A 25,168-nucleotide genomic window follows, 5' to 3' on the forward strand; every position below is an offset into this window, starting at 1 on the left:
TAACTACGCTGTCCAGCTGCTTGTTATTTTATATGTATTTATTTTTGTTATTAAAAAGTCGATGAATGGATGGATTGGATGTTAGATATTATTTTGATGCTTTTAAAAGATAAATGTCTCTCATTTTGGTTACTGAATTTTTTTTAAATATTTTATTTAAAAATAATATTGTTTTTATTAAATATATGGGAAAATGGATATGATTGGATGTTAGATATTAAAAATGTGAACTGAAAAAGTAAATGTCATATTATTTTGTTCATTTGAGATGATTATTTAAGAGAGGTTATTTAAAAATATTAATTTAATTCATTTTTTAAATTAAGCATTGGATATGATGATATGACTGGATTTTAGATAGTTAAAAGTGTTATTTTGTTCACTTAAAATGATTATTTATAAGATATTTTGAAATAAAATAATGAAGTGGTTAAATTCTTTCATTTAACCTTGGATAAATGTATATGCTCGGATTTTAGATATTATTTGAACGATAAACATCTGCATCACTAAAACATAAAACACTAAAAAAACACTAAAAACTAAAACATAAAACACTAAAACATACACACACTTTTTTTTAAGATACTCGTTTATTTGAGTGAATAACAGCGTTCATTCAAAATGCCAGCGCGTTATGGAGCTCGGTGTGATCATATGATAGACCCGCCGCTGATCTGTATGAACTGGAAGTCCCTCCCCGGAAAAAGCATGGAGAAGATTTCGAAACAAGGCGACCCTGCGTGCAGGGAGCCGACGGTCCGTTTGTAAGTGCCGGGATGAGCTTCGTGCCTGCTTTTGCTGTGTAAAAAGCCCACGCAGAGGAGAAATGGAGAGACGGCAGGAAAACGGTGAGCAGAACGAGCAGCCGAGGAGAGATGTTTATCAGACAGGGAAGCGGATGTTTTCACTGCTAAAGCTGCAGCAAACACGACATGATGTAGGTGTAGATGGTGTTTATATTCAGCCTCTTGTTTCCACAGCAGTCACGATCTCCTCCTCTGATGGTTGGGTTGCGAAAAAAGTCTCCGTTTAATTTTGGTTGGATGCTGCGCGGCTTAACGTGCAACCATCTCCCTCCTCCAACTCCTCCAACTCCTCAGACTTTTGAAAACTTGGGCGTGTCTTTGTGGATGTCGGTGGTTTCTGTGCTTAAAGAGGATGTTGGCGATGAATCGTTTGGCCGTGTTCTCCTTTATATGCACATAATAAACGAGAAGCGCAGAGGCATCTGCTCAGGAAATCAGTGATTTAAGGTCGGTGCAGAAGAAGTCCCGTTTGTTTAACGTGTGGGGAAGAGCGGACAGTTTGGGGGTGTGTTCGCATTTGGAGATTCAGGATGAACAATTGCGCAGACCGACAGATTTTTAAGGTTTAATTTCACTGAAGTCAGTACCAGTTATTTCCTGTCACACCAGTAGGGGGCGCCAAAGATATGAATAAGTTTAAACTGAACTTTTCGTTCCTGGGAAATGAAAATCTTTCATTTATTTCAGATTAGAATACTATGGTTTTACGCCAGCCACTTTATTAGTACACCCTGCTTGTGCGGGACCCCCGCCTTTAGAGCTGCTTTAATTCCTAGTGATCTTAGCTGACAGCAGTGTCTCCTGTCTCCTTCTGCATGTCTTGGTTGGAACAAGTAGTTATTGGAGGTACTGTTGCCTTCCTGTTATTCACCTCCGAGCTCTGGCATCTATGAGGCATCTTCTCCCAGAGAAGTGCTGCTCATTGGATATTTTCTCTTTTTAAATCCTAGAGATGGTTTTAAGGGAAAATCCCAAGAGATCAAAAGTTTCTGTCGCCACATCCAAAGTCACTTTAATCACCTTTGTTCCCCATTCTGATGCCACGTTTGAACATCAGCAGGTCGTCTTGACCGTGTCTATGTGGCTCAATAAACTGAATTACTTTCATGGGGCTGATTAGACATTTGCCTTAAAAGGTGTGCCTAATGAAGTGGTCGGTGAACGGGTGTCAGGCGTGACAGCATGACTGATGATGTCACAACACATCAGTGTTTTGTTGTTTATTCCTGTAAGTTTAAATTTCAGTCATTCAGAAATTTAAGTCAGCATTCACCAAAGTCATTACAGTCCAATGAAACTGTTGTTAAAAAAACAAAATAACTTTTTAATTAAAGGAAATAAAATCAAAGCTAGAGATTTTTTGAGGGGGAAAACCATCTGGAACAATGTTATTACCGTGTTATTACAGTCTACTGAGCATTGGGATGTCTAACACACTAAATCAACATCCTTTGGGAAGTGCTGTTTGTATTGCAACATCTATTCAGAACTTCTGAAAAACATGCCCCTATCAAATACTCTTAAAATTATAATAATGAATGTACAAAATTAAAAGTAAGAGTCAAATTACTAAAAGCTAAACTAAACAAAAAGACCAACTCTGAAATCTAACTTGATGAAAATAGAAAAACTCAGAAACTTGGGGGGGAAATCCCTGTAATAATAATAAAGCTGTAATAACTTTGAGTTTTGATGTTTATTCCTGTAAGTCCTTTTGTATTGGGCCTTTTTAAGGACATTTAATCTGGTAGTACTCGCTCCCCCAGGGCCCTGTGTGGTTTCAGGGGTTATAGGGTGGAGGGATGGTAATGTGTACTGTAAGAGAAAGTACTCAGAAGCATAGAAATGCAAATGGAGTGTGAGCGGGAGAGCTGGGTTAAGGCAGAGTGGGGGGTCTGGTATTGACACAATGATCCTCTTGTCTGTAACCTTGACAATTCAAACGCCACACAGTGCAGCACACACCCCGTCATCTTCAATGCCTGTGTCACAAAGCAAACAACAAAGCAGATGCTTTGTTTAACTTTGTGCTAAAGTTGCTAATGTATTAAAATTAAAAATGTTTAAACGCTAAAAGAAGAAGAAGGAGAAGCAGAAAACAAAGTCAAGTGTAAAGATACGAAATATTTGTGATTTTGTGAATTATTCCGATTACAGCTGCTTGAATGTAAAGATATAATAATGGAGAAGATGTCACCTCTTTGCTCCCCCAAAATTCCTGAGCAGGAACAATACCCTTCCCACAGAAAATATTTATCAGAAATGAATAAAGTGAAGAAAACTGTGGATACACCATAATGTTGTTACAATCCACGTATTCAGTGGGAGAAATGTTTTGTCACTCATCCAAGTGACTACAATAAATAAATAAAAAATAAATAAAATAAAGTAGATCTGTGAAACGGTACTTTAGTAAAGTATTTTAGTAAATGTACTAACTGTGCATGCTCTCATCCAGTGCACGCTGTGGGTTTTACAGTATTGTAGTCTGATTGCATTGGTGGGAGGGGGGTATCAGTAAGATTCAGTCATGCTGCCCCCTCTGGATGTACCCCTGCCCTTCAGAAATGAAGAAATACCCCAAACCCACTAGTGTAAAGCTATATCAAGATAACATTTTATACCTTCCCTTTTTTGATTTTGCAAACACGTATTCATAGTTTCATGAAGCAGATCCAAACTGTGATGACAGTCATCACCCTAACACCAAAAATACTGAACAGCACTAAAAGGAAAACTGAAACTGACTGAGGCAGCATATTTGGTTTTGTCTGGACTTGTCCAAACACTTTTTTAAAACTACTGACCTTAAATATGTTTTATGTCATGTTTAGACTACTTCACTGCATTTCAGAGGAAAATATGAAACCCTTATTCTACCATTTAAGTGACAGTCACAACTTTTCAAAGACATAAAAAAGTCACACACACACATCCATGTGCAGAGCACTTAACACGTAAAAATATAATACAAGTGTAAATGGATAGATCTGATCCTTTTTGTGTCATTAAAACTAAGAAGTGGCACAAATTATCTGGATTAATAATAATAATAATAATAATAATAATAATAATAATAATAATAATAATAACAATAATAATATGATTGCAGTGACAAGATGTTATTTGTTATAACTGCTTCTTTGACTGGCAATAATTTTGTACTTTTAATTAACCCCTTAAGCTGGAGGATATTTTTAATTATTTCTATTTTAGTTATTAATTTAAAAAGATCCTTAAAAACACTCAGTAACAGCTGCACTGCTGCACTGCCACTACTTATGCTTAATCGAAACAGGAAATTAGAGAGTAAACTCCAGCGCTTTGGTAGAAGCTTATGCTCTGTTGTTTTTTGTTTGTTTTTATTTTTAAACCCTCATATTCAAAAAGTGATTGCTGCTGTTTCTGTGGTTGTTGTTTTTTTTATTTTTTAGTAAAGTCCATTCTTTGCTTGTGTTGGTAAATAGACTGTAGTCAACTTGATTTATGAAAGGCTCATATCTTGGACAGGTCACTCTGAAATAACCTTTTAGTCTTAATGAGACCTTTGACCTGGATAAATAAAGGCTACATAAAAGTTACCTAAATGAGAGATGTTTCACAGATTTTGGGTCAACAAGTCAGTTGTAACAGACGGTCTGTGTTTTTGGCAGATGATCACTTTTTGGCACGACGCCGTAAAGGAGTTTAAAGATATCTGCTGCTTCTCTCGGTGGGCTCAGGAGTGCCGTAACTATCTGAATCAATATTAACATACTGACGTCACAAAAATCAGGTTAATTGTTCGGTATCTTCTCTCAACTGCGAGGCTCGAGAGTAGCTGGATATCAGTGACGTGTGGAGGGCTCTGAATGTGAGAAGTGGGAGTGTGGTGGAGGAGGTGGGGGTGTGCATTTTAAAACCTGCTAATCCTGCTGTCCTCAATCTCTGCCTCCCGGAGGAAGAGGAGGAGGAGGCGACGGGACGGACGCGCACTGCTCCTCTGCGACTAAACTTTGTCGGCTCATACCAAATAAGCAGCTAAGGCTCACAACTGTTTCATTTCCCCGCTCCTGCTGCAAAGCAACAGACCATCGCTGACACCGTGAAGACGTAGCATTTATTCGGAGTTAATCCTGTTACCCGGAGGATTTTAAATACCTGCCGGTGCGATGAGCGCTGCGGAAAACTCCGCAGAAAGCGACTCCAGCAGTAAACTGGAGTCTGTGATCCAGGTGAGGCTCGCCGGGCCCGCTCCAGCTCACTTGATCATTTCATTAAATGACACAGGTGTGGGGCAAATAATAGCGGCTCATCTGGGGTGTGCATGCGCTTGTTTCTGTTTGGGAGCAGTTTTGTGTATCTATTGCGCAGCAGTCGTGGTCCTGTGCCTGTCGTGGCACCGTTGGGTTTGTGGCACTTTTCAGACACATTATTGTGATCACTCGGTTTCTGTCATGTGTTGGGATTTTCTGTGTTTACAGCCTTATTTCATAGTTTCTCAGCTCTGTGTTGCTGATCTTTCTCTAAACGTCACAAACTAAATAAAAACGGCTGCGCCTGTCCTCCTCCACCAGAGGCTGGAGGAGAGCGTTCTGTCTGAGGAGAAGAGGCTGACAGTCCGGGGTCCTTCACCTGATGCCCCCCCTACATGTCTGCCAGCACGAGTGCGAGAGATTGTGACAAAGAACCTCAGCGACAACGGTGAGTTGCCACAGTCCTCTCTCCTTCACATCAACTCAGTGCCGTCTTTGCCTGACTTTGGCCTTTCTTTGAGCAGCAGGGGCCATGTCCTCGGTCATGTCCCTCCAGGAGGAGAACCGAGTACTGCAGGGGGAACTGGCGAGGTTGGAGGACCTGCTGGCACACAGCAGAGCCGACCGAGACGAGCTCGCCATCAAGTACGGTGCAATCAGTGAGAGGGTAAGGCAAGTCTCCAGGATGCCTGCAAACAGCACTTAGTGGTCATTTTGGTAGAATAGGTTGAGAGGTGGATGGAATCATTATAGCCTGTTAATCTCTTGCGACAAGTTCAAACACTCTTCAGGTGCTCTGGCTTTACACACATTTAAAGCTGAGGACCGTGCCACATTCCCTTTTCCTCATTTATGTGTTTTTTTGGGTCCTTCCTTTGTCTGAGATTTGCTCGTCTCCCAGGTGATGGGGGCTGGAATCAACTGAAGTGGAATGTTGCCATGGCGTCTGTCACCCTGGGTGACTGTAAACAGGGGCTTCAATGGCGAGGGGAGATGCAGTGTTGGGTGGGTGGGTGAGTTGGGTGCTACAGCTCATTTGGGGTGGGTTGAACATTACAAAAGGAATAACTGCAGCCTGCTTCCTAAAGCACGAAGAAACTGTGCCGGAGATCGTCCAAAGGAATCTTTTCTCTTTAAAGAATAAATAAATTTATATATGTATATTTTACTCTTGTAGGCTGTTGAGATGCCTGCTGCTTTAATGTCACACATAAAACAACCAATTTAAAGGAGAGTGTCCACCTTTTATAACTTAATGGACTCATTTCAAAAGTGTATTTAAAGTAATAACTGGTCTCCGCTTTGGGATACAGACACTCTGTAGTACTGAGCAGCTGGAATATATGTTAGTATGTGAGTCAGCTTTCTCTTAAATATAACGGAACTAAATGGCGCTCACCCTGTGCTGTTCAAAGTGCCAAAAAATGATTTATAAACTCAGCAGATGTGCCTCTGTCCAGATGTCACGATCAGGTTACACAAAATAATCCACAAACCTTCTTGTGAAGAGTTTCATTTAAGAGTGAACATCTATACAGCATAGAAAGAAAGATGTGGCTGAAAACAAAGTTAGTATTTCTTAAGTACTATGACCTCCATTTATGTAGTTTAAATGTAGTATTTTCCTTCATTTTATGCATTCATGTGAGGTTTCACAGGAAATGATCAGGATGTGTTTTGTACCAGTGCCATCAGTGTACGCACAAGCTGTCCAGAACAGCTGTTAAATGGTGAGATGGTTTGGGGAAATTCTGTTTTAAAGTCTGGAAAATAGTTCCCATCTCAAGTACTTAGCTCATTGAGAACATGTATATAGGTATTTTTGGATGCAGTCCAAACTTGGCAGTGCCATGCAGATCTGTCGTGAAGAAGTGTGAAATTAAACCCGACCCCTTGCCTCTTACCTTTCATTAAAACCACAGCTGGAGCAGGCGCTGCGTTTTGAAACAGGGGACGAAGACCACGATTCACCAGAGTCACGCAGCCTGGCTCAGCAGAATGTGGATTTGCGCAGGCGGCTGGACGAGGAACAGGCGGCCTACAAGCGCAAACTCACCGCATACCAGGAGGGGCAGCAGAGGCAGGCGCAGCTTGTGCAGAAGTTGCAGGCCAAGGTGCGTCTGTTTTATTTCCCTCTTCTGTTAAGTTGTTATTGATGAGGTTTGACTACTGGTGTTATTTCCTGCTCCTTCAGGTGCTTCAGTATAAAAAGAGGTGTGGTGATCTGGATCAGGCGCTGCAGGAGAAGTCATCTGAGTTGGAGAAAAACAGTGTAGGCGACCTCGAGTTTACTGTAAACATAAGGAAGCCGATTTTTATGCACAGGTTAAAAATAATATGTCCATGGTCATCTTTTGATTTTAGGGTCACAGCGAAACATCGAATGGTCGCCATCAAGATGAAGCAAGCAGCAACCTGGAGGATGCTTTAATCCGTCTGGAGGAGGAACAACAAAGGTGATGCATCATGAGAGAAGAGACATAAAATGATTTAGCTGTAAACCTGTAACGTCCTCAGACTGTTGAAAAGTATCAGTGCAGACAAACCAGAGATAACTCAGAGAAAATTCAATATTATTTATATAGTGCCAAATCAGAAAAAGGTAAAGATCCTGCAATATTAGAGAGAAAAACCCAACAATCAACCAGAGTAAACATCTGGTTAGACACCATGCTTTTAAAATTATTAGGGTTGAGTACAATAACCTCAGTTTTATCTGAAATTACAAGCAGAAGAGGTCATCCAGATCTTTGCTCCTTTAAGACATTCACACAGTTTAACTAATTGGTGTGTGTTATCTGGCTTCATGGATAGATAAAATTGTGTGTCATCTGCATATCAGTGAAAATGTATGCTATACCTTGCCTAAGGGAAGCATGTATAATGTAAACAGAATTGGTCCTAGCACTGAACCCTGTGGAACTCCATAATTAACCTTAGGGTGTGAAGAGGACCATTTACATGAACAAATTGGAGTCTATGAGATAGATATGATTCAAACCACCTCAGCACAGTACCTGTAATACCTACAGCGTGCTTTAATCTCTGTAGTAAAATGATGTACAATATTAAGATGTCAAATCAGAATCATTTGTAACCTCCACTAAAGCTGACGAGCTCTGAAACCTGTCAGGAACTCTTCAAATAAGCCATTCCTCTGCAGATGATCAGTTAGCTGTTTTACAACTACTATTTCAAGAGTTTTAAAGATAAAAGTTAGGTTGGAAATTGGCCTTTAATTTGTTAAAACAGCTAGCAGTGGTTTAATAAGTGTCATTGTAAAGAATTGTGGCACGTAGCCCATAAATAGAAACAGAAACATTAAAACCTGCACTAACACCATTTTTTTATGTCAAACTTTTTTTTTAAATTTATTTATTTTTTTTTTTAGCAAAGTCTAAGAGGAAATTATTTAACTGGTATTTAAATAACACATTTACACTGTGACCCACATTTATGACAGCTGTGGTTGTGGGGATAGAGTGAGATGTCTGCTAATCAGAGGGTCAGGGTTCAGTCCCAGTGTTGAAATGTGTCTAAATTAGTGTGCCTGCTAGGTAAAGCTACTTTTGTCTGCTCCTTTATTCACAAGGAAGCAGCTTAGCAGGTTTCTACGCGTGTCTCATTAGGCAGATTTGTTACACCAGACGCCTGTCCTTAACCCAAAATGACTTGTGACTCCTGCTGGGATCAAACCAGAGACTGCTGCACTATAGAGGCACTGTGTGTGTCTGTGTGATTGTTAAAAAGTGTTTAAGAGAGCGGGACAAAAAGCTTTATTAATGTAAGTGTGGCCTATGATGTAGCAGCACTTTGAGTAGTATGAGCAGAAGACGACTGTATAAGTCTGTTTACCACAAGCATTCATACAGTGCTTTATTTTGTGCACTTCAAGCGTGTTGTCTCTATCACACTCACACTTCAGTGGCTGTATCCAGGACAGTTTTCGGTTCATTTCATCATCTTGCCCACATCTTGCCTTCCAATTATTAGTTGAACCTCCTGAACCACAGCTAGGGTTGCACTGACTTTACAATGCTCTCAGTGCAACTTGAGCACCGGCAGTTTATTTAAAAAACTTAAATTCAGCAAGGTCGTCCTCTGAGATCAAATTCTGCTTTTGGGAACATCACACTATGATAGCTCCCTTTGAAGCTGCAAATAAATGTATATGGATTTATTACTTTAATTTTACATATGCAACAGTCTTTAAAAATGAATTTAATCAACTTATTCTTGTTTTGTTTTGTTATTGTAAGGTTCGATGGACAGAATTGATATAGATGGTATTGCACTCATGCAGGAACAGCGTATTTTCATGGCCTATGTATAGCAGATATGAATAGTTATCTAACTGCCAACATAAGCTGTTGGCCAGTTAGTCCACTGAGTTATTATTTTTAATTCTTTTTATTTAGGGACTGAAGATTTTTGTGAGACATTTTTGCACATGCAGCCAAAACTATTTTTACAGAAATGAGTCATGAGCTCATCTGTGATTGTGCTCCGTTGTAATTTGACTTTAACTTTTACACCAAAAACATAGGGAATATGAGAGTGAGCAGCCTTTTTTTAAAACCACGCAGACTCTAGTTAAGGAGGATTTCATGAATTCAGTCATGTATTATACCAAACATCTGCAGGCCTGATCAATCTTCTCCTTTGCGTTTTATTTAACCACTTTCTTTGTAAACAGCTTCAGCCTGAACTGCGTGTGTTATATTTGAGTGTTTCCATGTTGTGACTTCAGGAGCAGCAGTCTGTCTGCAGTGAATGCAATGCTGAGAGAGCAGTTGGAGCAGGCTGGTTTGGCCAACGAGGCTCTCAGCCAGGATATCCGCAGGCTCACTGCTGATTGGACAAAAGCCAGAGAGGAGCTAGAGCAAAAGGAGTCTGACTGGAGGAGAGAAGAAGAGGTGGGAGAGGGATGCTTCTTAAATATTAAAAGGAAATTCAGGAAAGTCTAAATTCAGAATAATCATTACTCGTTTTAATTTCCTTTGGCCTCCTGTTCAGTCTTTCCACAGCTACTTCAGCAGCGAGCACAGCCGACTGCTGACACTGTGGCGACAAGTGGTCGGGTTCAGGAGGCATGTCTGCGAAATGAAGAGCGCCACTGAAAGGTAAACTTTGTTCTCCTCAGTCTTATTTTATCTTTTGACTCGTGTTTTGTCTCTCACTCCTTCCCGCCTCTCTCCAATCTCCCGCAGGGACCTGTCAGATATGCGTAATGAGCTGGCTCGGACGTCCCACTCTGCTCAGGTGTCCTGGGCCGGTCTGTGTGCCACGCTGCAAAGTCGGGAGGGAGGAGCAGTTGTGGCTCTGGAGCAGGAGAAAGCTCTGAGGGTTCAGCTGGAGCAGCAGCTGAGAGGTCGAGTGGCAGAGATGATGAGCTTTCAGAGCAGGATGGACGCAGAGAGAAGCGAGCTCAACGTCAGGTCAGGGTGCCGAGCCGTCCTGCAGGCTTACAGTCGTATAAGTTGTTTTTAATCGAGCTGTCCAACAGGAGGAGCTAGTAAAAGTCCCCATTGTGTAACAGCAGGAAGACTTCCAGCACTTTTCATTTAAAACAACAAGAACTGACTCAAAGTGCAAAACTAAAGGTCCTTTTTACCGTCCGTGTGAGTTTAATTTCATATTGTCTGTTTTCGTTCTCAGGTTGTCCGATTTGGTGCGAGAAGGGGAGAGACTAAAGGGACAAATTGAAGAGCGTGACAGAGAAATTGCGACACTAACGAGGAAGCTCGAGGTGAGACACCAGTCACGGAGGCCATAATGGTTTCATACTGGTCTGCTTCATGTGCTTCATGTGAATCATTTCCCTTCAGGAGCAGAGCGGCAGTGATGAGACTGACATGCAGATGATGAGGACTCACACTGAGACGCTGTTAGACACACTGCGGGACATCGCTCAGGTAAACAACACACACATTTTTACATCAGCTGATTTCTCAGTGGGAACCCAGATGGAAGGGCTTCATTTTAACCTGCGTTTACAGACGGTTTCAGCAGACGGAGAATCGTCATCGTCAGAAGCAGATCAGGACAATTCTGGGGCTGGGATTCGTGACTCTTTCCCTCGAAGGCCGTCCTCTCCCACTCGACCCTCCTCGCTGTCTCCTCTCCCAGAGGCAGCGCTGTCTGCTCTCCGCTCTGCAGTCACAAACAAGACACTCCAGCTGCAGGTGACATGTTAATCTACAAACACAAAGGACCACACACAAACATGGAACTCTCTGACAGAGGTCACCGATTTTATTTGCCCCCCTTTTCTGGATGTTTAAGACAAGCTAAACGACTTAAAAATCAATGAAGCTCAGACATTAAGTGCTAAAATCTGTGGTGAGACTTTAAAATCTTTCATGTTGTAGGTGCTGTATCCTTGTAACACCGTCATCATCATTCCCTCCACTTGTCCGGTTGTGTTTGCAGGATGTTCGAAGCCGTCTGCTCTCTGCTCAGTCGTCTGTGCAGCAGTTACGAAAACAGCTTTCTGAGTCCGAGTCGGCTAAAAGAGACGCAGAACAGAGAAGCCAAACTCTGCAGCGGGAGAGGGACGCCGCTCAGAGAGAGAGAGAGGCCGCGCTGCGAGAACGGGACCGTGTGAAGCAGGAGAGAGACACGCTGGCCAGGTTTGCCAAACTTCACCTACAAAACTCGCCTCGAGACCCAACAGTGTATTTATCCTCAACTCTGCATTATATTCTCACACGCACACACACACATGTGGTGAATGTTGCAGCGAGAAGGTGAACCTGGAGAAGACGGTGCAGGCAGCGCAGAGCAGCAGCCAGCTCCTGCAGATGGACTGCGAGAAGCTTCAGCTGACCGTGGCGTCCGTGCAGCGAGAGCGAGACCACGAGAGGGAGGAGAAGGAGGCTGCCGTGCAGGAGAGAGACCGGGCGAAGGCAGAGACGCTGAGGGTGTAAGCTGGCTAATTCGTAGAGATTAAGTGAATGTGATGTGGGCACTAATCCACACGCTGCACATGCTCACAGTGTGCCATTCAAAAGATCTGCATCAGCTTCCTCTACATAAGCATCTCAGTCATTAACAAACTCCTCCCTGTACAGCCCCAACATCTCATATACAGCTTTTGTGTAAAAGTTTGACTCTGTTCACAACTATTGTGCTGTCCAGTCGTCCCTTCCTGCAATAGAACAACAAGCTTCACACACTAACAGATACACACCAAGAGTCCTGCCTGATTTTCAGTGAACAACACGTGTTGCCTCAAACAGACAGAAGCAGTTTGATCAGAGCGAGAGTCGAGCCTCTGCTCAGCGTGGCGAGTTGTCTGCAGTGAGGGAGACTCACCAGCAGGGGGAGGTTCAGAGGCAGCTGCTGGAGCAAGAAAAAACACAGCTGTCTGAGGCGCTGGCTCGGGTAAGAAAATAGTAATAGTCTGTGTATTTGTCAGAGGTGAAACGCTACTAGAGTACTGCCAGAGTGCAAGGGAGCGACACTCTGCCACTTTTTTGTTTTGGATGTATTTGTTGAGATGAAATTAAAGTTAGTCCATTAAAATTCAGTTGTCAGTTTCAAGGTTTTTCATGCGAGAAAGTTAATGAAGGCAAAACGAGTGGTGGAAGTGTTCATGATATTAAGGTGCAGATTTAGTAGCAGTGTCCCAAAAACAATAGAGCATGCTTCTTTCAGCGCTAAATGTAATGTTAGACTGTGTGTTGCAAATATCAGTAAATCAAGTATTTTAAATATTTTCCCTCTGGTGTTTTGTGGAAAGGAAAATCCTACAAATACATTTGCAATAAGGCCACTAAACAACCTGCAGTGTCTACGGCTTTCAGCTCCAAAGCTGATGCTGCACGTCTTCAGACAGCAGCTTTGTAACACCAAAAGGGGGAGTTATACGATTATTTTTGCAGCTGACCTCATAAATATATTTTTAGGAGTTTCCCTTTCGAAGCGCTGACTGTACGACTGTACATGTCGTCTGTGACACAGATTTCAGCTTTTTGAATAGTTTGTCATGAAGCAGCACTCCTCTGGAGCTCCTGCCTCCACGTGAGCTGTCTGATGTAACTAAAACTCAGAAGACTTTATGTTTTTAAGTTTAGTCAGACATTCTATTCAGTTATTCTTGAAAACTTTCAGATAAACTTGTGGTGCAATAGCCCGACTGCTTAAACAAATAGCACCTGTTTGACTGTGATTCTTCCCTCCAGGCTGAGAGCAAAAACACGGAGCTCTGTCTGCTGCTTAACAAGCTCCAGTCTGAGGATGCAGCTCTCAGAGACTCTCTGGCAAAGATGGGCAGCATGAACGAGGGTCTGGCACAGGACAAAGCAGCCCTGAACACCTACATCCTCAAGGTAAGGGAGCTGCAGTGCTATTTAAAACCTCCACATATGTAGTTTCAAGCCCATTTGATATGAAATACTCTTGTGTCTCTGTGGACGAGAGTTAATGCCAGTGTAAACAGAGTAATGTAGTTAGATTCAAATTCAGGTGTTGCAAAACTGTGATTGGTGTGCGTCATCACCCTTTTCCATCCCAGCCGAGTAAAATAAACAAACCTGTTCTAGATTTTAAGAGGTTTTCAGGCCTTTAATGTGACTTGCTCTCACCTCTGTGTCTAAGCTCGAGGAGGAGAAAGCCTTCCTGCAGACTCAGAAACGCGACGCTGAGCAGGAAAAGCTGACCATCAGAGATGAGCTGGTCCGGCTGGAGCAGGACAGGCTCGAGCTGGAGTCCGCCCGCATCACACTGCAGCAGTCGCTGCAGGACGCCGAGCTAAGCCGTGTGGGGATCGAGGTTGAGCTCCAGAGTCTCAGGGCTGAGAGACTTAAGCTGCAGGAGAAAGTCACCCAGGTACAACTACACATTACAGGGAGTGCAGAATTATTAGGCAAGTTGTATTTTTGAGGGATAATTTTATTATTGAACAACAACCATGTTCTCAATGAACCCAAAAAACTCATTAATATCAAAGCTGAATGTTTTTGGAAGTAGTTTTTAGTTTGTTTTTAGTTTTAGCTATTTTAGGGGGATATCTGTGTGTGCAGGTGACTATTACTGTGCATAATTATTAGGCAACTTAACAAAAAACAAATATATACCCATTTCAATGATTTATTTTTACCAGTGCCTTGAATGATGGATGTTGCATTCCTGTGCACATTGTCTTGTAAATAAGAGAACACTGGAAGATATTTCCTGTTTGGAAAACACCGGTCTATTACCAAAGCTTGGTGAAAAAGCAGTCGAAGCAAACAGAATTCAAAATCTGGCATTTTAACTATGACTGTTCATTTTTATAAACCCCAAAAGACGAATTTAAAATATTTAAAACACCCATTTTGGCCCATGTTGTTTGCAACATGGGCCTAAAGCGTTATTTTGAATGACCCAAAAATAAAGGCAGATAATACGACCACATGGCTGATTTCTCGCCTCAGTTATTTTAAAAACACATTTAAAAAAGGAAAGGAAAGTTTTTAAATCAGACAAACTGTTGGTTAAACTTTGAAACCCAGAAGAACGCAGCAGAGGAGAGACGTGTGTCCGGTGTGTGCAGGTTGGTTTTTGCAAGGTTGATGAGAGACCGCTCACATACGACACTGTGACATGCAGTACCTTTTCTGTTTTTGAATCATCATGTACTTCACACTAATTATAAATAAAAGTGGGCCTTGATATAAACCATGAAGCTGTCTGATATAACAGTATGAAGGTGTTTCAGCTCCTCTCTTTTTAAGGCTTTTGAAAGCCGTTCTCTGATTGGCTGAACTTTGCAAAGAGAGCTGTGGGCCTTAAATGACAGTGACAAGTACATCTCTTATAACTGACATAACAGAAACTGGGTGTTTATAGGACTCTGAAGTCTGAGCTTTTGGCTCACAGAGGTCACTTAACTGACCTCATCATTTTGTACTCGACAGCTTTGTGGCGAGGTGACCTCTTTGGGTTCTGAGTTAAGTCTCGCTAGAGGAGAAGGCCAGAGGAACGAGGTGGCCTTGGAGGAGGTCGGCCGCAGTCAGGCAGAGCTGGCCCGGGACAAAGCGGCCCTCGTGGTTCAGCTGACAGCATCTGAGAGGGAGAACGCCATGCTGTCTGAGGAACTGGCTGCTTTCAGGTATGTTTGGTTTCAGACTTGGTTAATTACTCAAAAGTGCTCAGTGCACGTGTGTGTAAGTTGTGGTTGTAACCTGCAGGTCGGAGCGTGAGTCCCTGGAGACCAGCCTGTTCGAAGTGCAGCAGCAGCTCGTTCAGGTGGAAACTCGCAGAGAGCAGCTGGAGACAGAGAACCAAACCCTCAGAGTCCGCTGTGAGACGGCTGCAGGTGAGAGGAGACGTGTTTTTTATAATTAAAGATAATAAAAGTTGGTCAATAACAGGAAAGCGTTGTATTTGTTTTCCTGATTGTGATTTCCAGCTGAACTAAGGCGCGTTCGCTCAGACGGGGAGATTGCGTTGGCCCAGGCTGAGCGGGAGAAGCAGACTCTGAGTCAGACTTTAAATGCGGCACAGCTGGAGGCGCAGCAGGCCTTGCGCAAGGCCTCCTCTGAGCATCAGGAGGAGGTGGAGAGACTGGTCTCAGAAAAGGTGAGTGGGTTCAGTGGATCACTGTTAGTTTAAATGGTATTTGTATGAATGTTTTTACACTTGGATGAATGTCATCATGGTGTTTTGCAGGAAGTTGTGCGGCACAGCTTGCTGATGGAGCATGAGGTCACGCTGAGAAAGCTCAGACAGGAGATGGAGGATCAGCTCAGCAGAGCAAAGAGAGAAAAAGAGGAGCTGCAGGATGAAATGCGGACTCTGCAGCACGATAGAGATCAGTGTCTCCTCCAGGCTGAGACGGAGAAACAACAGGTCTGATCCCAGCCTGTGAAACTATTCAGCGTCTAGAGCTGTATTTATTCATCAGATAGCATGTGTCATTTAAATCTTTGGTTTAAAACAGATTTCTTAAAATAATGTCTTTGTTAGAAATGCCAGCATGGCTCAGGCTGTTCCTTCCCCCCTTTTTAAACTTTGTTTTAGTGTTAACCAGACATTTTCTGTCCTCCCAGGCTCTTTCCTTGAAGGAAGCAGAGAAGACGGTTTTGTCTGAGCGGGTTTCCAGCCTGCAGGCTGAACTGTCAGCTGCAGCCCTCGAGACCGAGCGAGTGGCCAGAGAAGCAGCTCATTACAAAGAGCAGGAACAGGTGACGGGAGGAAACGTGGAGGGTTTCACTTCCTCTCCTGATTTGTATTTTGTTGCTGTTGTCGAGGCACGAATGAAAGATTAACTACAGCATCACCCTGTTTGTTTTCCTCAGATCAGAGTCGGCGCTCTGACCAGCGAGGTGCTGGAGCTTCGCTCTCAGCTGGAGGATGCAGCCTCCGCTCGTGAGAGGGAGCTCCACAGTCTACAAGAGACATGTAGTGATCTCCGCTCGCGTGCTGACATCGCTCTCAAAGAGGTAGATCATCCTCTACAAGAGCCAAAATGCATAATATCAGATACCAACATCCCAACATATACCTGGTTTCCACTGATGTGTCGAACCATGACTTGATGGCCCACATTTGAACGGATTTGAGAAACAAGAAGTTAGAAAATAAATTGCTATAAGAAGAACATCAAAGAGAGGAGAATCTGCCACTGACCATCAGTGTTTACAACTTTTTTGCATCTGTGGAAGGTTGTAGATATGGGCAGAGGTCAAATATGAAAACATAAAACAGTTTAATTAATTTGTTTTCATGCTGGAAACAAACAAATGTTCTGTCCAGTGACCTCATTTCATCTGATTTTCACCCACCAGCTGGAGCAGTGCAGAGCCGCCCTCGCAGCCACAGAGGAGAGCCGAGACCAGCTGAGGCGGGACTTGTTGGAGACTGAACGCCGCCTGAACCAAACTCAGGACTCAGCAGAGAGCTACAGGAGAGAGGGCACAGAGCTGCGCCGTGGCTTCAGTGATGTCACCAAGGAGAGAGAGGCTCTCAGCCAATCAAATACTTACCTGAGAGAAACTCTGCGAAGTGCAGAAACTGAAAGGATCAGGTATGCATGAGATTGGCAAAGTAACCAGGGACAGAGACACAGAGTAGATGAGATGTGTAAGCAGTGTGTGTGTGTTTTGTTAGTGTGAAGCGACAATGTGAGGAGAAGGAGCAAAAGCTGTCTGTGCTGGAGGAGAATTTGTCTTCCACTCAGAAGGAGGTGACAGAGCTGCGGAGCTGCCTGAGAGAAGTTGAGAGATCACGACTGGAGGCTCGGCGAGAGCTGCAGGAGCTCCGCAGACAGGTCAGGCATGCAGTCATCTCTCTCACATCTGAGCAGAACCTGGGAAATATGTTGCACACAGTTTTGCCTCTAAATGTAAATTTTCCTTTTGTCTGGCTCCAGCTGAAGGTCCTGGATGGAGAGAAGGAGCAGAAGGAGAGGGAGGTGGCAGAGCTGCAGACTCGCCTGTCGCTGGAGGAGCAAAGAGACGAGGAGAGAGGAAAAGAGGTTTTCACCCTCAAACAGAAGCTGGCTGAAGCCGAAACAGCCAGAGAGTCCCTCAAGAAAGAAGTGAGAGTGGAGCAAAGTGAAGAAATTTCCAGCTCTTTGTTAATCTTGCTGTCTTCAGTGTGTCACTGCTGTCTCTTCTGTCTTTTTTTTTATGTTAATGCAGCTTTCCATGACTCAGAAGCGTCTGCTTGAGTCTGAGTCGGGCTGGCGCAGCTGCGAGAGAGAGCTGACCGCTCAGCTGCAGGAGGCTCGAAGCTGCGAGAAGAAGCTTCAGGACGAAGCTAAGAACTTGTCCCTGCGTGCTCAGACGGCCCAGGACTCCGCCGCTCACTGCAGCCTGCAGCTGAGCGAGGCGCAGGGCCGGCTCGCCGCCACTGAGTCGGAGCTGACCCGAGCCGAAGCCACGAGGAGGGACCTGGAGTTTCGTCTGAGCAGCCTGCAGTCGGCGCTGACGCGGACGCTGGGCATTGGAGCGAGTGGCAGAGGACCCAGGGGGAGGAGCCCAGGAGGGAGCTCCACATCACCTGGCAGCATGTCACGCCACCACAGCGTCTCACCTCTGCGCTCCTCGCTGTCGCCTCCTAAAGGTGAGAAGCAAACACGAGGCCTTTGTTTCATTATTGTTGCAAAGTGTATTTAGCTCTGAGACAGGATGTTTCATCACTCTGATAAAAAATGACTCCAAGACTCTTCAAAATTTAGCATAATTATAGAAAAAAATTACTGCTTGCTGACACTCATAACGAATAACATGAGGAATTACTTTTTGCTGGTCTTGTCTCTGTAGCATTATAAGAACCCTCCTTCACTCCTTCAGCTATCTCAGCGTAACATCTTTCTGTTTCTCCTGTACAGAAATTCGAGGAAGCACCCCTGACAATACTTTGGGCTCAGGCGCTGTATCTCCTGAGAGAGGGGATACACCGGTGCCTCTTCTTCAGTCAGAGCTGGACTCCGAGACTGTGCGAAGCGGTCTCAGAGACTTCCTCCAGGAGCTGCGTGATGCACAGAAAGAGAGGGTAACGGGGCTGCGCGGCACGAAAATGACAGTACATAATAACTCGAGGATAATCTCTTTGTTTGTGTAGCTCAAGTCTTTGTTTATTGCTAATTTTGAAGGATGATGTCCATTGTCAGCTGGGGGCCGTGCAGCGGGAGCTGGAGGAGCTGAAGGTGGAGCGGGACTCTGCTATGAGTCGACTCACTCAGCTGCAGTACTCCATGCAGGAGTACCAAGAAGGTTAGAGAGTTTACCCAAGTTGTTTAGAAAGAAGGAGATTTTAGATGAGCTCAGGGAAACTTTTCGCTTTCAACAGTCCGCTTTCAAAACTCTGAAATAACCTTCATCTGCACAATGAAGGCAAGCTGCCCAAAACCCATTTCTGAGTAGAATTAAAATTAAGTCCGATAATCTACTGCAGGCTGTGTTGTTTGGATGTCTCATTATAGGGAAGCGTGGACTGGATGAGCGCCTCACCACCACCCAGATTTTGCTCCAGCAGCAAGAAGAGGCGGTGAGGAGAGGAGACAGAGAGCGGCGAGCTCTCAGCGACCGGGTGAAGGATTTAGAGCGAGCGCTGCAGGCCTCTGAGACGGATAAGAAGCACATACAGGTACTCCATGTTTTGTGTTGTCACTCACACAGCAGTGATCCCAGCTCGGCTACAGTCAACATATGGTAGCGCAACAGAAGGACAATAACGGGAAGCGTGCACTGTCGACAAATGTAATAACAACAGATGCTGGCGCACACTCAGTGTTGCACCACCTGTGGAGTCCCCTGCCAGCTCTCCATATGTTTGTTTTTAATGCCAGCACCTTTCAAAATGATTCACCTTCTGGGCTGTGTGTGCTACTGAGTGAATCTTTTATCTGTTGTATTTTTTAGAACAAACGTATTGAGAAGACAAGGAGATTGTTGAGCTGTGGCTCCTCTCTGTTTCTAATTGTCTGTTCAAACATAAGTGAACGTAGACTTAATATGACCCTTCTCCTCCATCCATCTCTGCAGGATCAGTTAAATAAGCAGCGTGCTGCCGAGATCCGCCTGGAGGTGGAGAGGAAGCGCCTGCGGGAGGCGCTAGAGGCAGCTGAAGCTCGCGCCACCAGGGTGGAGCTGGGGAGGCGCAGTCTGGAGGGGGAGCTGCAGAGACTCAAGCTGAGCCTGGGAGACCGAGAGGCTGAGAGTCAGGCCTCCCAGGAGCGCCGCGACTCTCTCGTCAAACGGGTACAGAGCTGTTTATTTATGACTCATGATCAGCTTAATGCGATTAGTTGGGCCTGAGAATTTCCTTCTAATACAGGAGATTTAATGTCACTGATCAGCTGGTGAACATTTAATTATGATTTAAGGCTATTATTTATTCTTATAGTCTGCCATTTAGCCAGACTGATGTACACTATAGTGTTTACATATACAAATAAAGCAACGACTTAAATACAAAAACATCAGAATTAAAAACTTAAAATCTAAAGAAACAAAGCAATCAGCGTCAGTAAAAGTTACCTTGAATTCATAAAAGTCCCATTAACTAAATATAAGAGATATAAGATGGATTTAGATTAACAGATTTTGCAGAAAGCGCACCAAGAAATCTTAGAAACAGTGCTGCTCTGTCTCCTCAACCATAGTCGACATCAGGTGAGATCTGCCGGGGCTGATGTCCTTGAGATAAAAAGCTTTGCTGTGGGGGGCAGCCTCTGCTCTGTCGCACCGTGGATATGTGAAAAATAGTTTCAGTTAATCCACCACTCACTCCTGGTTTCTGTTTCCAAGGAAACATTATTAGTTGTAGTGATTATTCACTAAAATAAAAGCATTATGCAGCAGCTGCACTTTATAGTTGCGGTCCTGGTCGCTGCACTACATTTGACAAAAAGCAGCACTGAAATCTCAATTTGATTAAAAGAAAAACAGTTTTTTTTGTTTTGGCCTGAAATAAACTGGTTTTGTACTAATTGCAGGTTACTGAAGGAGAAGCCCGCGTAGCTCTGCTGCAGAGAGAGGTGGAGATGCTGAGCCAGACTCTGCTCAAATCTCAAGAAGGTGAAACTTTACTCAGAGAAAAAATCACTTCTCTCAACCAGACGATTCAGGAGGCGGCGGCCCTTCAGAGCAGCACGCAGGGTCGTATGGCTGCCCTGCAGAAGACGCTCAGCATGGCTGAACAGGACAGAAGGCTCCTGCAGGTGAGAGAGAAAACAAAGGGCTTCAAACAGCGTGGCTCAGATGTGAATGTTGACGTGAGAATTATTCTATGCCGTTAAGGAACAAATGGATGCATCCCGAGCGTCATTAGCTGAGGCGAGGAGAAACACGGCCACCCTCACTGAGCGCGTGCAGAGCCTGCAGACCGAGCTGACCGAGAGTGAGCTGCGGCGAGAAGAAGTAGAGTCTGAGCTGAAGAGCGCTCAGGAGGTTAGAGACAAACAGATCGCCAGAGACGCTCGTCCACCTGCAGGGCTTCCGATCTGAAGCTGTAAAAGAGTAGATTCTGCACAATGCTGAACTCAGGCCGGTGTTCTTGATAGATTTCTGTCTTCCTCCGTCAGGCTCTGCGACAGCGCTCAGCCAGTCTTGCGGAGGCTCAGCGCAGCGCCCAGTCGGCTCAGACAGAGCGGGCCGCTGTGGAGGAGCGGCTACGTGCGCTGCAAAGAGCAGTCGCCATGCTGGAGACGGAGAAAAAAGATGCAGAGAGGCAGGCTGTGAGGCTGGAGAAAGACAAGAACGCACTGAGAAACACACTGGACAAGGTCAGCGCTGTGTCAACACGTGTTTGTTTCTTTGTTTGTTTTCTTTGTGACCATCTGACATTAAAGATATTAGATTTATATGCCAGTTAAGATTCAAAATGACCTGCAGAGCCTTATAGCTACACCACACACGCTGATGCATTAAAATTACTTTTAAATAAAATATCAAAACAGCCTGAGAGAAATAAAATGTTAAAAACGTCGGATAAGTACGAGCTCCTCTACAAAATTGCCTCCAAGCAAATTCTAATTGTATGATATCATTTATATAAATCATTATAAAAACATGAGAAGTTGATTCTTTTAGTATTCTAATAAATATTTAATATTTACTTCCCTTCATTTAAATAAATGTTTCCAGAAATTCTGAATAAGATATGACATTTATACACATATAAAGTGTTTCCTTTGTCTCTTAAACTATAGAACTGCACAAAAACACCGCTCACATACTGTGTTCACCATCTTGGATGAGTGTTTTAGTCACCACACCACCACACCAGCTCGCGTCCCTGTTTTGAACGGCTTGCTTCGCTGTTGTTACATGTCCATGGTTACATTTTTCATCAGGTTGAACGTCAGAAGCTGAAGTCTGAGGAGGGCACGATGCGGCTGTCTGCAGAGAAGAGTCGCCTGGATCGCTCTCTAAACACAGCCGAGCAGGAGCTGCAGGAAGCACAGCAGCAGATACTGATGCTGCAGGTAGGGAACGGCCGCTGATGGAGGCAAAAGACGACCAAACTGCTGCCGAATCCTGCTGAAAGATTTTGTTTACTTAGCTGTGGCTGGATACGTCTACTGGAAGTGAGGGTTTGTGCAGAAAGAGCGGGCGAGAAGAAAGCCAAGCAGATGTTTCACAGTGACAAAATAAACCTGAGTTCTCGACTTGAGCAATGAGCTTAAAAAGACTTTAAAATGATTTTTTTAACATGCAAGGTGACATAAATGTGTAATAATCTACATTTTTCCCGTGGATGTAAAAAACAAGATTAGTTTTAATGTTATATTGTAAAGTTTAAGTTCATAAAGTGACATCTGAGTAATTTTCACAGATAACCAAACGACTGGACCAAAGACATGAGATAGTTTTGGGAAAGCTTCATTTTAATGATGCTAAAGTCTTAACTATGTTTTTCTATTTACCACAGACATGCCAAAAACAAGCAAATAAATTAAGCTGCAGTGGGTTTTGGAGGAATTTTGAAACGCTCATTAAAGTTGTTTATTTCAGGCCGGTTTAACATTTCAGACTTCTCCTCTTTTCTCCTCATTCAAGCCAAACTTTTCCCAAGCTGCAGAAATGTGCTTTAACCGTCGCAGTAAATCCCAAAGCTTTAACGTTCGCTGCAGAGTTTTAAAGACTGTGAGGCTAACGGCCGTGTTTGGAGTCTTTTTTTTGTTGCGTATTCTTCGATTGCTGAAGTCTTAAAAAGAGGAAAACACTTTGTGTTGTGTGACCTGATTCCTGCTGCAGGTTTGTTTGCGTGAACCATCACTGATTTGGTGGAGGACTTTAAAAGTCCCAGGTGTCACTAGATACCAGATAATTTCATTTCTTTGAATTTACTTTTTCTAGTTCACAGATCTGGAATCAGATTTGGACGTGACTTTATTAGACTATGTGACGTCTTCTTTCATTAGGATGATTCACTTTTCCCGCATTTTGTCTTGCAAATGACACACAGCTTGTAGTTGACCTTGTTGGACAGCTGTTTTACATGTTCTTAGACAGGCTCGCTGCAGCGCTCCAAACGATATGCTTTATTATTATTATTATTAATTTTTTTTTTTACTCTGTTGTAACTCCATCCATAAAACTCCAGTCGTGTTGGCTTACCTCCAGATGTTCCTCTCCTTTTACATTTGGTTGTCTTCCCGTGTGTGTGTGTGTGTGTGTGTGTGTGTGTGTGTGTGTGTGTGTGTGTGTGTGTGTGTGTGTGTGTGTGTGTGTGTGTGTTTCATGAGTAGACTCAGCTGGCTGAGATGGAGCAGTCTCACAGTTTGTGCGAGAGTTTGGTGAGGCAGCGCGAGGAGGCCCAGCGGGAGGCGGAGAGGCTGAGGACGAGCTTTCGGGATATCGAACGGACGCTGGGCACTAGAGAGCGCGCTCACCGGCACAGAGTCAAAGGGCTGGAGGAGCAGGTGCTCACATTGTGCTGTGTTAAAAGCTTTTTTTCTCTTTTTTACCAAGTTCACCTGTAGACACACCTGATGCTGGTGTTTCTGTTGCTTTTAACAAAGTTGTTCAGAATATATATATAATCCATCCATCCGCTTTCGCTTATCAGGGTCGTGGGGGGCGCTGGAGCCTATCCCAGCCGTCATAGGGCGAGAGGCGGGGTACACCCTGGACAGGTCGCCAATCTGTCACAGGGCTAATACACAGAGACAGACAACCATTCGCACTCAAACCTATGGGCAGTTTAGATTAGTCAATTAACTTATCCCCACAAACTGCATGTCTTTGGACGGTGGGAAGAAGCCGAAGTACCCGGAGGGAACCCACGCAAACATGGGGAGAACATGCAAACTCCAAATGTTACTTAGCTGGATCCAAGTTTCATTGAGTATAATAGATATGATGGATCATATCTGTGGCACAGACACATCTGTGTTTCTTTCAACATCAATAATGTTGCTTCAGCACAACTGCTTAATCAGTCTCATTGTTTTTTACAGGAAAAAAAAACTAATAAAATGATGGTGCTTGGATTTTTTTTCAACAAAACTTCATCTTAAAATGTTGTGCAAACACAGATGGAACAATGCGATCATTAGTATGTTGAGGTGGGAAGTAACAAAAGTACAAATATCTGTAATTTCTGCTTCTTAGTTTTTAAAAACAGGCACGCTATTTTATGTTTAAAGCATCGGAGGGACGTTTTTGTTTCCCAGCACCACACGACTTCAAAACAAGGAGAAAACATATAGTTTATGTGTCATTTTTTGCACTATACTCAGTAAGTTAAGTTAAATTAAATTAAAAAGTAAGTAATTAAATACAGAACCTGTATTGGTGATACAGGTGCATCACTTCCTGAGCAGCCTTTCTGGTGTGCAAGTGTTCCTGAGCCCATGGAGTGATTTCAATGACTGAATCAGTTTTGAAGTTTTGATCAGTTTTGATTCCTCCAGATTCTTCAAATGTTTTGATGATATTATGTGCCACAGATGATATTTGAAGGTTTATGTTGAGGAACATCACATTTGCATTACATGCATTTGCAGACTGGTGAACCTCTGCCCATCTTCACTTCTGAAACGCTCTTTTTATATCCAGTCACATTAATAATCTGTTACTAATTAACCTAATCAGCTGCAAACAAGTTCCTCCAGCTGTTTGTTTTTAGCATCACTTAATTTTCCAGCCTTTTGTTACTGCCTTCAAAATCCCACTCTTCTGTCCACATCTGTAACCTGCGGACTGGATTTAAAATTGAATCATGTCATCAGATTTAAAAATTACATGTTTAACTTGTTTGTTGTCACCTTTATCATTACTGCAGGTGTCTACTCTAAAGGAGCAGCTTCAGCAGGAGATGAAGAGGCGGCAGCCGTCTCTCCCGTCCTCCGTGGTGTCGGCAGGGAACCGAGACGCAGCTTGAAACCAGAAACACCAGCAGGAAACTCCATCTTGAATGTCTCATAGCAACAACGCTACTCCACGGTTACTGTACTGTTTCAAAGATGTTTTATTTTGTGACACTGAATGAACACTATTGTAATTTTGAAGCCTTGTGTTTGTTTGTTTTTTTCATTTTGACTCAAGAGAGAATAGGTGGAGCATTATGATTCAGCCAGCTGTGCTGAAAACACCAGCGGCCGGCCTGATTACTGGCAGCCATCTGCACTCGATCTTTGTCCAGCATATTCCCAAATTTCTTGTTCTTATTCAAGAATCACCA

The 25,168-nt window shown here is 43.5% G+C and overlaps 1 protein-coding gene across 4 annotated transcripts; it reads left to right on the forward strand.

The window, feature by feature from the left end:
* The first annotated feature begins 627 nt into the window (after positions 1-627).
* crocc (ciliary rootlet coiled-coil, rootletin) lies at positions 628-24,995 on the forward strand. 4 transcript variants are annotated; one of them, XM_082534487.1, is made up of 37 exons: positions 628-940; positions 5,366-5,492; positions 5,569-5,711; positions 6,967-7,158; positions 7,239-7,316; positions 7,409-7,500; positions 9,795-9,960; positions 10,061-10,167; positions 10,255-10,482; positions 10,703-10,793; positions 10,873-10,959; positions 11,044-11,229; positions 11,477-11,676; positions 11,787-11,969; positions 12,286-12,430; positions 13,231-13,377; positions 13,646-13,876; positions 14,947-15,140; positions 15,220-15,347; positions 15,441-15,610; positions 15,701-15,880; positions 16,081-16,215; positions 16,330-16,473; positions 16,819-17,057; positions 17,141-17,300; positions 17,403-17,570; positions 17,674-18,097; positions 18,366-18,529; positions 18,630-18,750; positions 18,960-19,123; positions 19,522-19,737; positions 20,475-20,699; positions 20,779-20,928; positions 21,063-21,263; positions 21,834-21,965; positions 23,232-23,405; positions 24,770-24,995. In XM_082534487.1, the coding sequence occupies exons 1-37, from the start codon at positions 830-832 to the stop codon at positions 24,866-24,868; spliced, it is 6,102 nt and encodes a 2,033-aa protein (XP_082390613.1). In that variant the 5' UTR covers positions 628-829; the 3' UTR covers positions 24,869-24,995. The 4 variants fall into 4 exon arrangements, with proteins under 4 accessions (XP_082390613.1, XP_082390615.1, XP_082390616.1 ...); XM_082534489.1 differs by having other exon boundaries at positions 631-851; XM_082534490.1 differs by lacking the exon at positions 628-940 and adding an exon at positions 1,159-1,256.
* Positions 24,996-25,168: the final 173 nt, after the last annotated feature.

The sequence above is a fragment of the Aulonocara stuartgranti genome (genome assembly GCF_965226115.1).
Source record: "Aulonocara stuartgranti genome assembly, chromosome: 5".
In the NCBI taxonomy this organism is placed as follows: domain Eukaryota; kingdom Metazoa; phylum Chordata; class Actinopteri; order Cichliformes; family Cichlidae; genus Aulonocara; species Aulonocara stuartgranti.

Bases quoted from the DNA above. Each gene is read 5' to 3' on its own strand.
- crocc (XM_082534487.1), top strand. From the start codon at position 830: ATGGAGAGACGGCAGGAAAACGGTGAGCAGAACGAGCAGCCGAGGAGA. The intron at 11,230-11,476 runs GTGACATGTTAA...TTGTGTTTGCAG, and splicing joins ACAAGACACTCCAGCTGCAG to GATGTTCGAAGCCGTCTGCT. The intron at 15,611-15,700 runs GTGAGTGGGTTC...GGTGTTTTGCAG, and splicing joins AGAGACTGGTCTCAGAAAAG to GAAGTTGTGCGGCACAGCTT.